This window comes from Lepisosteus platostomus, chromosome 6, assembly GCF_059453375.1.
Source record: "Lepisosteus platostomus isolate fLepPlt1 chromosome 6, fLepPlt1.hap1, whole genome shotgun sequence".
NCBI classification, from domain to species: Eukaryota; Metazoa; Chordata; class Actinopteri; order Semionotiformes; family Lepisosteidae; genus Lepisosteus; species Lepisosteus platostomus.
Window position 1 is genome coordinate 40,950,201 of NC_142616.1, and position 17,504 is coordinate 40,967,704.

At 38.0% G+C, this 17,504-nt stretch overlaps 1 protein-coding gene across 1 annotated transcript; it reads left to right on the top strand.

Moving 5' to 3' along the window:
- The first annotated feature begins 1,096 nt into the window (after window positions 1-1,096).
- trub1 (TruB pseudouridine (psi) synthase family member 1) lies at window positions 1,097-14,346 on the top strand. The gene is made up of 8 exons (XM_088635857.1): window positions 1,097-1,257; window positions 1,759-1,854; window positions 3,263-3,318; window positions 4,322-4,403; window positions 6,466-6,538; window positions 7,846-7,985; window positions 11,868-11,924; window positions 12,430-14,346. The coding sequence occupies exons 1-8, from the start codon at window positions 1,116-1,118 to the stop codon at window positions 12,663-12,665; spliced, it is 882 nt and encodes a 293-aa protein (XP_088491983.1). The 5' UTR covers window positions 1,097-1,115; the 3' UTR covers window positions 12,666-14,346.
- The last annotated feature ends 3,158 nt before the right edge of the window (window positions 14,347-17,504 follow it).

Here is a 17,504-nt window from a genome sequence, read left to right on the forward strand (position 1 = left end):
CTTAGACCCACAACCTGCTAGTTATGAGTCCAGACACTCACCCCCTAGGCTATGCTGTCCCTGTTAAGGCAAGGAATTATTCAATAATGGAAACACAAATAGATTTGAAATCCTCTGTGAGGAAAAGTGATGTAGAATGTGATGTGATGTAGCCGTTTGTACTTTCAGGGAACTGTCTTTATTATCATTATTATCCTTTCACTTCATGCATCTACCCTACTGTAATCACACAGACAGCAAATTAAAAAGGAAGATCAAGGCCCTGGAAGTCTTGCTGTGGAAAAGGAAGGAGATAACAGATTCATCAGAAGAAGTCTATCTGTGCAATCTTGAAATTGATGTTTTTGTCAGTTTTGGTGAAGAAACATTTTGGAGGGATGCCAGTAAAATTTTAATCAGTTATGTTATTTTGCAATACTTTAGTAGCTAAATTAGTAAGGTTTATCAACATCACCAAATAAGTAAAAGGCATTGTTCCCCCTTTTTCACCTGTGTGTCAAAGTATAATTTGAGAGGAAGTTGAGTGTAGTTTCATCCTCAAATAAGAAGCCAATACAACGTGAAAATAAAACTACAAAATTCGCTGAAGCACATCTACAGCTCTTGAAAATAAGGGGTAAGCAGCTAAGAAGACCCGATTTTATCCTGATTTCATAGGTGATATGATAGTATCCGGTAAATATAAAATTAAAACAATGTGTTTCCAAATTATTGAACAGGCAATTTTATTTTTAACAGTGCCGACAGGACATTAGGTTTCAAGGACAGAAATTGCCAGTCCCTTATTGGTTTAGAGAAACAAATGTGGGATGACATTAGAATTACTGTGAGGACTAGTGGAAGCTTTGCCAAGGATCAGAATAATAGTGGATTTCTATAGGGCTAAAGTTGATTCGAATCATTACATAATTTAAAATGAAGAATATATCACTTTAATATACGCAATTTACTTTGAGTACATAACCGTGACTGTGTTGAAACAGTAAGTACTGATGATACATTTTTTTCAACTCCTTAGTCGTAACAACCCATAATAGCGGGCGTATTTTGCAACTACATTTCCCAGCATTCAAATGGTAGCGTCTCATCACCAACTTGCGACACAACAAGAAAGCATGGCTGGAAGTGTTGGTAGTGTCGTTTATGCTCAGAAAGCAGCGAAACTACAGTCTCTGAATGGATTATTTGCTATTTATAAGAAACAAGGACCAACGTCAGCCGATGTGTTAAATGTACTGAAAGAAAAGCTTTTGCAAGGTACCTTCTGTCATCTACTGATCGAATAAATAATATAGTTCCTGTAATCTATATTCGCTCAATCTGAAACATTACAAAATAAACTTTTTTAAATGGGCTAGCATTTTGCAATACTGTATACCGAATGCGTTGTCTGCACATCACTGCTAGTTGTTCCTGAAAAAAAGTGTTTTTATAGAGTCATGTTAGTATAATTGTACTTTTTTCAAATAAATAATTTGATAGTGAGTGTTTTAAATTTAAGCTTTGTGCTGACTCATTACAGCAAGAGTTACTTAGTATATATCCTAAATGTGTTATTTAGGGGAGCTAACATTTGTTTTTAAACGACATTATGGCAAGAATACATTTTCTGATTACAGGAACTTTGTCATTTTAGGCTTAAGTATCAAAATATAGGGTACTACATGCATCAATTTATGACCACAAAATAAAAAATATTTATACATAAGATGAAAGCATAATACTGCATTTGCTTCCTGTTACTGTTTTGATGTATAGAGGCCAATCTGAATCACAATGCCAAGAAAAGGAAAAGGCAAACCCTGAAAATTGGGCATGGAGGGACACTGGACAGTGCAGCTTCGGGAGTGCTTGGTAGGTGTCATATTTTAAAAATGTAAATACTATAAGAATAGTGACTAATATCAATGGTGTTGCTACTTGTATGTAGTAATGTCCTCTTCTAAAGTATTTTAAGGTTTGAAATCACAAAACATTTCCTTTTGGTAATGGTACAGTTAATATTTATGTTGTTATCCCAAAGACTATCCCAAGCCTATTTCTTGTATTGGTCATGGTGCCTTGTTCGTAATCTGTTTATAATCCTCCATCCGTTTCCTAACTGTATTATTCAATACAGGGTCACAGCAAGCAGCAGGTGCATGGGCACACACAGACGCAAAAACGCACACATTGACACCAGGGCAAATTTTCACACACAACCCACACAAAAACAGGGAGAGCATACAAACTCTATGCATATAGCACCTCAGGAATAGAACCCAGGGCTGTGAGGCAGCAATGCCAACCACTCTGCCAACATGCTGCCTTATTCATAATCATAATTATTAATATTCCTTCATTTTCAATGGAAAGAAATTGATTGTGTGCACTAGGCAATACTTTAATTTCATTAAATACATGTTGCCACTCATAAAAACAAGTACAGCATCAGCAGTACAAATGACTTTGTATATTATACTACATTATGAAATACAAGATGGTCAGCCAGTGTTCTTTCAATCGCTTTAATAAAATAAATTGATAACAATGATGTCTCTGGGTCTTGAAATGGCAGGAGGGGGTCATGTATTACAGTATGTGTGCTGCTGGATATATACAGTATTTGCAGTTGATGCAGTTTAAGTCTCCAAGCATGGGGCTGCTGTAGATTGTTACGGGAACTGTTGACTAGAAGATGGTTGGTGTTTTGAGATAATTGGTGGGTTTGGAACAAAAGATTCCAGCTGAGTCTTTTACAGCCTTCCTGTAAAACGGAGAAGTTGAAATGGAATAAGACTTTCTGCCCATTTCAGGGAATACAATGAGGATTCAAGGATTTCTATAAGCCTATAGTTCCCAGATGTATGATTACACTGACTTTTCTGTCCTTTCACAGCCATTCCAGGACTCTTACTCCAGAAAAACCTTTGCAGCTAAAATAACCCTTGATCATAAATGTCCACCAGCACTTACCTAATGGGACACATTTATTTTTCATCCTCTTAAGTTCATTTACAGATTTTAAATTCCACACCTCTTCTCCAGATCTTTATGTGATGGGACACTCTTTCACCTGCTTTTGTCTCTTTCTTTTTGTTTGTCTTACCTTACCCTTGCTTTTAGCGCTCCCTTCCTCACACAGGACTCTACAGCAGAAACCTTCTGTTTTTTCTTCTTTCTACTTTTCAGGAATTAACCTCTACTTGTCCCTGTATAATATACGTGTGTAGTATGGTAGTATGTGTTTCTGGAGTTTTAATTGGTTTTCATTGTGTTTCAGTGGTTGGGATTGGAAAAGGAACTAAGATGCTTGGTACTATGCTGACTGGTTCTAAGGTGTGTGACTTTTCCTCTTTTTCCTCAGGTGTAATATTTGTAATGCAATTTGACCACAATTTTAAGCAAAACATTCTGAAAACCTGCTAGTAATGACATAGGATAAACTCTAACTCTATGACTTATTGGTGATGACCACTGGTACACAATAAACTCTCCGAGTGTAACTGACTTAATGTTATGTGTCCTGGGGTGACACGGTGCCACAGTGGTTAGCATTGCTGCCTCACAGTCCTATGACCCTGGGTTTCATTCTGGACCTGGGTTGCTATCTGAGCAGAGTTTGTGTGTTCTCCACGTGTTCATATGGGGTTCCTCCAGGCACCCTGGTTTCCTCCCACAGTCCAAAGACATACTGGTAGGTTAATTGGCTTTTAGGAAAATTGGCCCCAGTGTGAGTGTGTGTCCGCGTCTGTGTGTGTCCTGTGATCTGGGTTTCCATCCAGAGCGTAACCTCCCTTGTGGCTGTTGAGTGGTGGGATAGGCTCTGGCTCCCAGCAACCCTGAATTGGAAGAAGCACCGGATGGATTGTGTGTCCTCTTACCCCATGGCACACTTCGACATATCTGTGACTCTTTAAAAGCAGTAATATTATATTCACTTCCACTTCTCCTTTTGGTAAAAGATGCTTTAAAGTTTGCTCTCCCTCTTACTAAAACCCTACGTTGTCCACTGTTCCGGCTATGTGTATGAAGTGGTGTAGAATTCTGGTTGACAGTTTCACAAGGTACTTTTAGGTGGCAGCTTAGTGGATCCAATTTATGGAAGGAAATTGAGAAATGTCTTGTTTCTGAAATGTTTTTCCAAAGGCACTGCTTCAAATCAGATTATAGTTGTTGTAACTTGTAAAGTGCTTGAAGGCCTGTGTGAAAGCAAACCCTGTTGTTAAGCATTTTATGAGCAGCTCTTCACATGTCCAGATCTAGAGTAGTGTATAAAGAAAACAATATTGTGTGTGCGGCGGGGAAATATTATGATTATTTTTTAATTTTGTGTTTTCAGAAATACACCACTGTTGGTGAATTGGGAAAAGCAACAGACACTTTGGATGCCACTGGAGCTGTAACCAAGGAAATGACTTATGGTTAGGTTATCCAAAAATTTAAAAATTTGCTATACATGGATAAAATGTCTGAATCAACTTAGGCAAATGTTTCAGCTAAGATGGGTTTCCACAAAACACAAAAGAGAAACCAGATAAGTTTTACCTCCTATGGATACCAGACCAGAAATCCAGTGGTGACCTATTGATGGATATATGCCACCTGTTCATTGCTGTAGGGAACTGAAGAACTGAAATGTCAAATGTCAGACCATTGCTTTTATATACATAAGTGTCATTTTGTGTGATATTTATATCCCATGTCTCCTATTCAAAATATTGGATTCAAAGTTGCAATTTTGCTGCATTTCTGAACATCTGTTTCGAAAATTCAACGAGCCGTATTGACATGGCTGGTGAATTACAGTGTTGCCAAGGTAGAAACGATTAACAAAACATTTACAGTAAAAGTTGCTAAAACATTACTGGAGAATTACGGACAATAGTATGCTTTTCTTTATCTGTTTAAAGCTGTATTATAACATAACCTCAGTTATTAGTAAAATTGTAGATTCTCTACATTTCATTTTTCTGATGATACCACTTCATATGCTCTGCACTAATGTGTACTTCCTGATGATCCAGGACAGAGCAGCAGTGATGCCAAGTGTTGGGCTGATATTTCTCAGTATCCATCTATTTCTTTGTAGCTCTTGAGACACTGAAACCTGAATACAGTAATAATTTGTAGAAGTGTTCACGGAGGTTAATAAAAGTGCTGAAAACCAAGAATTGTAGAACGTTAAGAATCTTTTTATCAGCATTTACTTAAAGTTTATTAGTTAACATGCATAGAATATCCTTAATACCACTTCCTGTGACTCCCTGATCCATGTGTTTGCTTTGACCTGCTCCATTGGAGTAAATTAGTTACTCATCCCTCTTTAAACCTGTCGAAACAGTGACCATAATCAGAATGCCACCTTTTGTCATTTATAATTATGGCTTTTTCAAACTAGTTTTTAGGGGAATGTCACACAAATGATTTTGTCATTTGAGTTTTGTCTTTGCATTCAGAAAGCAGCATGAATGGCTCTTGACTTGTGAATGTTTAAAGAGATCTTTGAGAGCACTCTCAGCTGCAGAGTGATGCTAATCACTGTACTCATCCACCGATGTGCCAGAAATGTGTGTATGGCACATTTTAAGCAGAAAGGAAAGCTGTCAGAGGTAGTGTAAACGTTCCAGGAGAGTCTGTCTTTTATAATACCAAAAAAAGTGTTTGCAGCAGGAAAATAATCATATTCATAAAGATACTGTTCTGCCCACCCTTGATTTCTCTTTAGAAATCACAGGATTTTCCCAAGATATCAATTTTGGAATATGCTATAATAATAAACACACATTTGTTATGTCTTTGAAAAAAGCTTAAAGTGTTTTAGGTATTTCTTGGCAAATAAACAGCACTTGGGAAGTGTTTGCTAGACTTTGCTATCCAAACCCAAAATAACTCTTTTAGAATGGAGAGCTGTCAGCATTGAAGATGAAGGGTGTATGCTATCATGCTGTACAAAATGGTCTTAAGATGTTGTAGATCGACATTTGCTAATAATGATGTTCCAGGGTACAGAGAAGTATGATTTATTGACAAATTCATGGACACCAGTAATTTAAGCACTAAAGAATTGTTAGGCCATTTCGAGAAGTAAGGAAATAGTTAAAGGGGAAATGTATTTCAAAACAAAAAACAAGCATAAGCCATACCAAACTGAATATCTCATTTGAAAAACTGCTTTTGCTTTGCATTGTTCACTCCCTTGAGCTTTCTTTGTATCGTCACACACTCTTGGTTTGGGGCACTTGTGGACACTGTGAAGTGCATTATAAGTCAGAATTCCTTAGTATTACATAAATACTTATCCAGCAAGCATATTTTTTTGCCTAAACTGAAAGGATGATTTCTGAGATTGGCCGTGTGGCACTTAGGTCATATTTTGGAGCATATGGCTGTTATACAATGCTGTAATACTTTCAAAACTTAACTTCATGGCCATCTTATGTGTCACAATACTTTAGTACTGAAAATACTTTTCTCTGTCTTCAGAACACATCACAAAGGAGGACTTTGAAGCAAAACTGAAGAAGTTCACTGGAAACATAATGCAAGTTCCTCCACTGTAAGTTGTTGTTATTGAAGTATAAATCGAGCAGTACAATAGAACATCCGTCGTTTTGATTCTAACCCGATGTGAGATTTATGAAAGGTCAATGTAAACCCTCAGGTGATAGCATTTTAGGCCTTCACAGAGTGGTCAGTGCATCACGTTTGTCATGGAAATTACATGGTTTAGACACTAAAAGGCTATTTTTATGAGATGACTGCTTAATGGGTGATGCTTAGATTTAAAGACAGCTTTCTTGATTTTTTAAAATAGCTTATTTATTCTTTTCATATAGGACAAAAATCATGCAAAACAAAATAAAACTTTTACAAAAACTGTGCACAAAAAAGGTAGCTTCTGATTTTCAGTTGGAGAGGCAGCAAGCCTACAAACATGGAGAGAACATGCAAACACCACACAGAAGGTGCCTTAGTCTAGAATCAAACCCAAGACATGACAGCTGTGAGACAGCAGTGCTTGCCAACACACCATCATGCTTTCCCATATGTTTAAAGATAATTGTGAATAGTAAAATTCATTATATATGAAAGATAATATCAAATGTATACATTTTATATTTGGGGTGAATCTATATTAATTATTATTTATCAATTGTAACTGGTGCAGCACAGTGGTGTGGTGGACAATGCTTCTGCTTCATAACTCCTGCTCTTGAGTTCAGTTCTGGCCTCTGTCAATGTGAAACTGTAAAGGACAGGCATCTTATCCAGGAGTAGAGAACTCATGTGCTCTCTATCCCTTCTTCTAACTCATACTTCCTGAGGGATTTGAGAGAGAGAGTGTCTTTATTATCCCCGGAGGGGGACTAGTTGTTTTTACAGCAGCAGTGTTGGTGTACAGATGGACAGAAGAAAAAGAAATGACAGGAACAACAATATACATACATATTTACATAGAAGGTCAAGTGTTAAGTAATAGTTTGATATGGCTCATAAAGGCTTGTTAACCAGGCTGTCATTTTAAAATTGTTTCCTGATTCTAGTTCAGTTTGCCTTTGTACAGTATGAACTATATACTGTGTTTTATAATAGATGTGCAGCATTTTCACATTTTGCTGTTAAAAGTAATTTTATGGGATACCTGGCTTCTTTACTTTTCAATGTATTAAATTCAATGTAATGCAATGTAACCATTGGTGGTGGAGGGGAGTCCCCATTACCTGTAAAGCGCTTTGAGTGGAGTGTCCAGAAAAGCGCTATATAAGTGTAAGCAATAATTATTATTAACTAGTTGTATCACAATTTTTATACAAGTTTGAAAGAACAACTGAATAAAAAATACCATTGTTCTCTTCCTCTTAGATACTCCGCACTGAAGAAAGACGGACAAAGGCTGTCTGTCCTGCTGAAGAAAGGCTATGACGTGGAGGCGAAGCCTGCCAGGCCTGTGACAGTTTACAGCCTCTCACTGCAGGACTTTAGCCCACCTTTCTTCACTCTTGGTAGGTGGAGAAATTTATTTCCATGTAGTAGTGGCAGCGGTTGCATTTTGGGTGCTCTTTGGTCACTTTGGAAACAAAGAAAAATGACGCTTTTTCTTTGTTCCTACAGTAGCTTCATTCGTATACAAGGAATGGGGAGACACCCTCACAAGTAAAGCAAGAATCTTGAGTTTTATCATACCTCATGTGTTAAATAAAACTGCTCCCTTCATAAGTTTATTGATTTAAATATTTTAGGCTTTTTTACATGTCAGAGGGTTTTTGAGGGTTTCCTTTAACACTGATAGGATTTAATTGAAAAATTTGGAACAAAGAGAGTGTACATCCAGCTTGTCTTATTGTTTAAGTTTATTTATGTAACATTCTCGAATTTGAACAAAACTGTGTTTTTTTTCCATTTGGTAAGCTGCCAACTCCACAGAAAATAAACTAGGTAATTTTTCCTATAGGGGAAACTTTAAAAAAATCCCTTAAGGGAAAATCAAAGGGAAAATTACATTGAGTGGGTTGTATGCAGTGGTCCACATGGAGTTTTTGGTTCTTTTCTGAATTTTCTGAGCTCAGATATTGTTATGGTTTTTCATGTCTGGTTAACAATTCTGGGTGCAGAATAAAGAAAGTTTAACATGACCAGATTTAGTTTAAAGAACCACAGCATCATAGTCCCCTGGTAGACAGACCAGTTTCTTTATTTGGTCTGTCTTCTTGAAGCCTTTGAGACACTACTTTAAAAGATGGCAAAGAACTGCCTCTGACATTCCTTTAAAACACAGAAATCACCAGCAGTCTTTTGTTTTTCTATTTTTGACACATACCGCAAACTATTTCCTGTAATCTTACAATGTCTTTCTGGATGCTTTTGGTTGGTTGTAAAATTTCAGATGCTTCCTCTGTTTTAGTTTTGGGGGAGATGTCTTTTTTGGTTAAAATATATCAATGCATTGTCCAGTGTCAAACCAGACAGACAGTGGTTTGAATAACCAAAAGTGTAAAAATTCCTTCAACAACAGTTATGACAAATATTTTAATGCTGTGGCTAATGTACAGTGCCTCATGTACCTCCTAGTTTTAAAACATTAATCTGCTCTCATTTCTAAATCGGTCTTAAAGTGGCAGGTATTCCGGTAGATCATGGTCAGATGTCTTTTAGATTTTACTTACAGAAAGAATGTGCAAGAAAGAAATGGATGTTCTCTCATTTGAAAATTGAATCCTAAAACTTGTATTTTGTATTTATAGTTGCAAATTGGCTCTCAAAATGGTTAAAAAGAGGTCTATTTCTAATAGCATTATGTTGTGACTTTATTAAAATAGGTGTCATTATTGGAAAGATAGATTTTGACAGACATTGAGGTTCATTAATAAAGAATTTTGTGGAAATAATTGTTTTTCTTGTTTAAATATCATTGTATTTAACCAGCTTAGCTTGAATGTGGAAGGAGATAATTGGATGTCTGACTTAAAGATTGGAATGGCAGGGTGGTTTCATGCCCTGTATTTTAATGGAAATCCTTACTCTAGAGAAATAATTGCTCATATGAATTTCTTTCACAGTGTGCCTTGTGCCATTAAAATAATCCAGAGACATTTTCACCTTAATTTGCTGTTCATTTGCTCACCTTAATTGCACTCTGTATTCAAATTGCCTACTTGTATTTTAACATCAGTACAGCATCTTCTTTATATGTACCAGTATACAATATGAGTCCTACCCAAAGTACAATTGTAAGATTGAAATGTGTTCAGTTTGCAATTAATGTTAAAAAATGTTCTTAATGTTTTTTTTCATTAAAAAAAATGTTTTTAATGTTCAAAAAAAGCATTCAAAATTTTCACAAAGATTTTGTTATCCATGACTCTGATGCTTGCCCCCTGTTTTGATAAGCTTCTAAAATTAAGTACGATTACAAGCAAGTAAAATGAAGTATATGACTAGATGGGCAGCATGATGGGCAGTAGTCAACATTGCTGCCTAGAGACATTGAGGCCCTGGGTTCAATTTTGCACCTGGGGTGCTATCTTCATAGAGATTGTACGTTTTCACTGTGTTTGTGATGGTTTCTGGGTGCTTAGGTTTCTTTCCATAGTCCAAAGACATGCTGATAGGTTAATTGGCCCTGGTGAGAGTGTGTGTCGCTCTGGCTGTGGCTTCACATCCGGGGTGTACCCTGCCTTTTGCCCATTGGTCAGTGGGATAGAACCCGCCCCCTCCCCCATCCTGAATTAGATTAAGCAGTTGGATAGATGGATATTGCTAGGTATAGACTAGGTGTCTCAAAACGTGGTCATGAATCGATTGAATCCAATAGGCAGTATAGTTCAACCTAAATTAGCTATTGCTAATGAATTGGAATAGGTTTTATGTTACTTGTTAAATAAGCAAGTAATTTTTCCATTTAGTAAATTTAAGAACAATGGTCTTTGGGGGCTGAAGATTTTTGTTAATACATGAATAGCTTATGTGATCATAATTACATTGTGATCACTTCTGCAGGTTCACTGTTATCAGCACTACCTTAAGGCCTTGGAATAACTCCTAAACTGTTCCATTTAAAACAGTAATTCATATAATAATAATAATTGCTTACACTTATATAGCGCTTTTTCTGGATACTCCACTCAAAGCACTTTACAGGTAATGGGGACTCCCCTCCACCACCACCAATGTGCAGCATCCACCTGGATGATGCGACGGCAGCCATAGTGCACACATTAGCTATCAGTGGGGAGGAGAGCAGAGTAATGAAGCCAATTCACAGAGGGGGATTGTTAGGAGGCCATAATTGATAAAGGCCGATGGGGAAATTTGGCCAGGATGCCGGGGTTACACCCCTACTCTTTTCGAGAAACACCCTGGAATTTTTAATGACCACAGAGAGTCAGGACCTCGGTTTTACGTCTCATCCAAAGGACGGCGCCTGTTTACAGTATAGTGTCCCCGTCACTACACTGGAGCATTAGGACCCACATGAGCCGCAGGGTGAGCGCCCCCTGCTGGCCCCACTAATGCCTCTTCCAGCAGCAACCATAGTTTTTCCCAGGTCTCCCAGGTACTGACCAGGCTCACACCTGCTTAGCTTCAGTGGGTTGCCAGTTGTGAGTTGCAGGGTGATATGGCTGCTGGCTGATATGTAAGAGTTGAGCTGGTTTGAAACCCTGCAGACTGTGACACTCCATACCTGTATGCCTCATACTCACCAGTTGTGAGGACCATGTGATGGAAAGGTCCAGTGCCTTATACTCACAATCTTTTTTTCTACCATTACAGACTTTTGGATCTTTGTTGATCGATTGTGAAATTAAATATCTGACTCATTGTGTATTCTTGATATTAATCTGTCGTGCTTGTTTTGCATGTAATGCTTCAGATTGCAAGTAATTGATCAGCTCAGGCAAATCAGTATCACTTCTCAGACATGCTACCTTCACATTTCATAATAATGTGTAGCCTATTGAATTTCTCCTCACTTTCATTACCATCTGGCTTGCTATTCTCATTATTAAAATGTCATTTTGTCTGCCAGTTATTTAGTAAGTATTTTGTTTATTGCTGAATAAATCCAACTTAAAGCCTGTGATAACTTAATTGCAGTGGTGGGGGGGGTACTTTTTAGACCACTTATCTTTTTTTCAAGTGTGTTTATTTTATATAACGTTAGGATTCAGATTGGCTTAATTATCTGCTTAATTTCAAATTTGGTATTTTATCGGGACTGTAAACCATAGGAATTTTGTCAAAAGAACACAAGGACATGAATAATGCATGATTTATGGGTATGAATATTTTATTAAGTCAGTTGTGGCTTAACAGCTATTTTGGTTGCCAGTGTATGTAATTAAATGCAATTAAGGCAGTAAAACATGGAAATGTTTTTATTGCAGATGTTGAGTGTGGTGGTGGGTTTTATGTGAGGAGCTTGGTGGATGATCTTGGCAAAGGTAGGTTTTTATTCCTTCTAAAGTTTGTTTACCTAGAGTAAAGTACTTATGAATTTACCGATTTACGGATCTGTAATGCTTCTCCATTGTTGGCTAGACAGTGCCAGAACTGTGGCCCTGCCAGTCCTTCTTAATTTGTCTTAATTTTTAGTTGTCTTTTATGTACGGTATTTGGCAAATTATTGTTATAATATGTAATCTGTCATAGTGTCCTTGAGTGTGTGGAGAAACCTCCAAAATGTCTGTAAAATAAAAATGGCTATGTGATCATCAGGGTCAATTTTATTCCTTGATATTTATTTTAAAAGAAGAGCCATCATCTGTGTGAAGCTTCTGTTTATTTTGACCGCTAAGTGTAACAGGAAGACTGAACACGCACCTACCAAAGTGGCCTCTTTGTGTGGAGGTGCTGTGACAGGGGAGCTGCATGATGTCCATTGCCTGTCATCAAATGACTCATCTCTTTGGCATTGGAGCGAAACAGCTTCTGAATATCTCTTTGCAGAGCTCTCCTCGTGTGCCCATGTGAAGGAGCTGGTCCGAACCAAGCAGGGTCCTTTCCTGCTGGAGGAGCACGTGCTTCGGGAAGAGAGGTGGACCATTGATGACATTGCCCAGTCCGTTCAGGACTGCAGCCATCTCCTCAACACTGAGGCAGCGTCAAAGAAACCCAAAACAGACTTGGGCCAAGCACCAGCTACCCACAGTGACAAAGGGAAAACTGATGACGAGGAGCCCTAGCCAGTAGCCGTGATAAAGAGTACACAGCTCAACAACGCATTCTTGAATTCTACAATTCATGTGATGCAAGCTGCTGCATGGAATTTCGAAACCATAATTAGAGCTCTACACAAAGTATTTCAAAGCATCCGAATGACTGCCTTGACCACTAATGCATATCCTCTCCTTGAAATAATCTATTCATGACTGCACAAATTATCCTTTGAAATGGATCTTTCTGCATGTTTGTTTTGTGAATGCAACAGTTTCTGTATTTTATCTGTTCTTATTTTCAGGAAGTTCCTCATTGTGCATTACTAAGAGATGGAACTAAGAGATGGGCATTGACTGATCTGAAAAACAATGTCAGCACCATCACTGCATAAGTGCTAATTAAAAACTTCTTACTGAAGATATTTCATTGTGCTTTAGCAAACAGCCAGAATATCTCAGCTCCATATAATTAACACAGATGGTTTTTTTTTGGTGGTTGCTTTTGATGAATGAGCACCCAGGAATCATCTGTTGTATGTGATCTTTCCACCTTGACATTAGTAGCACATACCCCATAATAATAGTGTGTTGTCCTATTATTTAGAAAAGCCACCCAGTTAAACTTATTTCGGAAAGAATGAATTAAGAACTCCATTTGCATTTTTGAATGACTTAGTAAATGAATGGCATTTATTGAGCTTACACATGCAAAACATTATCTGCAGATATTCCATCCATCCATTTTCTAACCACTACTTCCAATTCAGGGTCACAGTTGATGGGCACAGAACAGCCAGTCCATCGCAGGGCAGACACAAGCAAGTAAAGCTGGGCTTCTGAATACAACAGCCAATAGAGGGCCTTTTTGTAGCATAGCTTGAGTACTATCGTCCAGACTAGACATCACCAGTTCAAGTCATGTCCACGTCTCTAGGTGCCAAAAAATGGCATGCAACCTGCCATATACTGTTGAGATGTGGTAGTCTGGGATTAAACAGGGATCTCTGGTGTACTGCACCAATGTGACCCCTTTAAGCAGGTAGTCATATCTTGTGGTGCAACTTTAGCCGACAGCACTTGGTTATTCTAGATCTGCTGTGGATGCACGCTTCCAGTGCTGGTTCAGCACTTGCACCGATATTACTCAACATTTCTTAAAATTATTTTAATAATTGATTAAAAATTATTAAAAATTACTCAAGGTGCATGGAGGTATATATCAAATGTTTTTCCTTAAGGGGAGGGTCTAAGTCATTAAGCATGTGATTCCTGGATTCATGGAGAGACAAGTAATGTAAAGAACTGTTCCCCAAAACTCTCAATGTGTCAACTGACCCATATGAGGGAAAAATATCTCTGTACCACTATAGAACTATCATAAGAATGTGTGCGTGTTTTGCGTGTTTTTTTTTTATTCTTAGAGGGGAAACTCTACTGTTTGACAGTATGCTGAAAGAAATTAACTCCCTGACCAGACAAAAGAAGCAACTATTTCTGACTGCCTATGTAATTGGATGTTTATTTTAAATAAGATGTTCCTGTTATTTTGAATGTGAATGGCAGCTGCACTAACCTGCAGGAAGAGTAGTTTTTTAGAGCTCAGACTGAGCTGCTTTATGTTAGTGATGTCATTCTTTCCCCTGCTTTTTAAATTCTCTTTCCTAATTAAAATAAAACAAGCCTGTCTTCGGTTGGAAATTACCAGAAATTTTAGATTGTTGCTTTTAGGCCATTTATTTTGACACTGCTCAATGACATTTATGTACTGGATTACCTGACTATCTAAAGATCCAGGTACTGTCCCTTTTGGACATATCACATTGTGCGAAGCACATTTGGACATAGGTGATGTGGTTGCATACTGTACATGACCATGTTCCTAGAGCTATTAATTCAGCCCAGTGCAGCAAAGCAAGAAACAATGTAAGCAGGAGTTAAACATCATTCTCATAAAGGAAAGAACACAATGTTTTACTGTGATCTACTGGCTTCTTGCTTTTAATGTACAACGGACCAATTAGCTCCTTCAAAAAATGTCTGATAGTTAAGACACAGAGGCATTTTTGTGTGTCTGTCATATTTCAGAGAATAGAAGATGCTGATTAAATAGTGTATTGGCTCTCCTTCATCTAGTAGGTGCAACATGAAACTTTGTGTGTGGCAGGGATTATTGAGCCTGTCATATTCAACATCATGTCAAGAAGCCTTACATGTGTAAGTCCCTGTGTTGTGTCCCAGCTGTCTTGAGGACGTGTAGTCCTCCACTGAGTCTATGGATTGGGCAGTTCTCAAGGGCTGTGTAGTTTTCTCCATCTCACAGGAACAAAGAGGAGTCTACTTATTCCCTATCTATCAAGCCAGGCAAGAAATAGAGTGTGATATCCCGGTAGTGTTGCATACAGTAATGTGAAAAAGAAAGTATGCCCCCTTACGATATGGTTTTACATATTAAGACATCTGACCGTTATCAAGTCCTAAACAAGTCCTTATAGTAGATAAAGGTAACTTTATGTACGGGATAACACACATACTGTAAATTTTACTTTTTCATTATTAAATGAAAAAAATTGCCAACATTCAGTAGGATTGTATGAAAAAGTAAAAGTATCCCATGATTCAGTAACATGTGGAACCCCCTTTATCAGCAATTAACTTAAAGTAAGCATTTCCTGTAAAAGTTTGTCATTCTCTCACTTCGCCTGGGAAGAATTCTGACCCACTCCTTAAAAAATTGCTTAAGTTTGGTGATGTTTGAGGTCATTCGCTTATGCATACCTCTCTTTAGGTTCCGCCACATCATCTCAATGGAGTTGAGATCTAGATTTTGATTTGGCCATCCCAGAATCCTTATTCTTTTCTTTTTCAGCCATTCATTCATAGATTTATTGGTGTGATTTGGATCTTTTTTTCTGTTGCATGATCTACTTTCATCTTCTGGACAGATGTTCTCACATTTTCCTCTAGAATGCACTGCTCTAGAGAGGAATTCATGGTGGTCTCAATGATTGTGAGGTGTCTAGGTCCTGCGGCTGCAAAGCAGCCCACATCATCATCCCTCTACCACCATGCTGGACAGTTGGTATGAGGTTCTTGTGGTGATGCGCAGTGTTTGGTTTTCTACTATGGCCAAATAACTCCACTGTGATCTCATCTCATCGTTCCAGAAGCCTCATGGTTCATTCAGGTGTTGTTTTGCAAACCTAAGCTGTGCAATGTTCTTTTTGGAGACAAGGAGATCTCCTGTCTCCTCTTCCACAAAACCCATTCTTGTTCAGTTTTTTCCTAATCATAGTACCATGTACTGTACTCTACTGTTTACCGTATTGATCTACTATTGCCTGTAGATCTCTGGATGTAGCTTTCAAGTTCGTTGTGATCTCTAGGTCTGACCTAGGGGTGAATTTGCTGGGGTGCCCACTCCTGTGACTTTGAATTTCTCCATTTTTATTTGATCTTTCTCACTTCGTGATGGAAGCACTTCCTGATGATCAATGTTTTTTGTTTAATAATTATTTATTTTGAATAATAAGTAACAATAGATTTATCTACTGTTAGGACTTGGTGAGGTCTAGGTGAAGGTCACGTATGTCTTTTTGTAAACCCATAGAATCTTAAGAGGGTGTACTTTCTTTTTCACATCAGTGTATAGTGGCATTCAACTGGTTGTCTATTCTGTGAGTATGTGGTATATTTGGAGCTTTCGCATGGAATGTGAAATGAATTAATTAAAATATAAACTAAAAGCCCTGTGAAATAAAAGGTGTAGCAGATGAATTGGTTGGGCTGGTGGAGAAGGACAGGAAACCATTGCTTATTTGCTATGTTCTATATACCCTGAGAAACTGACACCCCCACCCCCTTCCCAAGTCATAATAGGAGGGTTAAGAGAAGTTAAACAGCCCTCAGTGATGTCCCACCTGTTTCATCTTTTCCCTGGGCTATCATCATTATTCTCCTTTCTAGCAGATGCGAGATGAAGTAAAAGGGGGTATAAGCCAATAAAGCAATGTTGGGCAAAGACAATGTTGGGCCCGTCTGGCAATGCTGGAAGTCCAAACAACCTAAGGAACAATCCTTGAGAAGATGACTCGCTACTAGAAATAGACTACAGTCTTTTCAGAGCAATAAAGACAAGTCAAAGGTAACAGGAGCAAGTCACTGAAAACAATATAGATGATGATTTGATGTGATGTTCTGATATTTTCTGTTACAAATTCTATCCTGGAAAAACAAACAGGCTACATGGAGTACCTTCAGCTTTCATTGATGAAGGAGTTTGAGGGCATCTCTCGGCCGCAGGATATGAACTGGCAACCTTCCTGCCACAGGCACAGATCCTTAGCCCCAGTGCCACTGCTCCGCCCATTATTTATGCAAGATAGAGGCATTTAATCTATAAGCAGCCTTGAATAGAAAAACAAGTTTGTTTTTGTGGTTAGTTGGACATTCCTGTTACATTCAGTAAAATGTTTACATCAACTGCTATCCACCCTCACAGATCACACCAAGAATGGTGAGCCTGCATGATGAAATGCCCAAACAGGATGGAGAAGATCTTCAGTGTTGTGCAGGAGGCGCAATTGCTCTCATGATTGCTCTAGATTTTTATCAGGAAAGGTTTGTACAGACTGATACCTCAGATATGGGTATACTGTAGTTGCTGTATTATCTCATCAATTTGATGGCATGGAACAGCCTGTGTTTTAGTTAAGCTAGAAACACTTCTGTTACTAGGAGACAAACTAAATGACATTTGAGAAAGGATGGCTAGCAATTGAATGGACTAAAGATACCTCATCATACATACTAAGTGAACTGGCTGTTCACTTTGGTTCCTGCCCATACTTTAATTTCCTGAATGATGAA

What these genes read in the sequence shown, in the direction of transcription:
- trub1 (XM_088635857.1), top strand. Translation starts at nt 1,116, where the DNA reads ATGGCTGGAAGTGTTGGTAGTGTCGTTTATGCTCAGAAAGCAGCGAAA. An exon ending in TGCAGCTTCGGGAGTGCTTG is followed by an intron (nt 1,855 to 3,262) that starts GTAGGTGTCATA and finishes ATTGTGTTTCAG; the next exon opens with TGGTTGGGATTGGAAAAGGA. An exon ending in CCCACCTTTCTTCACTCTTG is followed by an intron (nt 7,986 to 11,867) that starts GTAGGTGGAGAA and finishes TTTTTATTGCAG; the next exon opens with ATGTTGAGTGTGGTGGTGGG.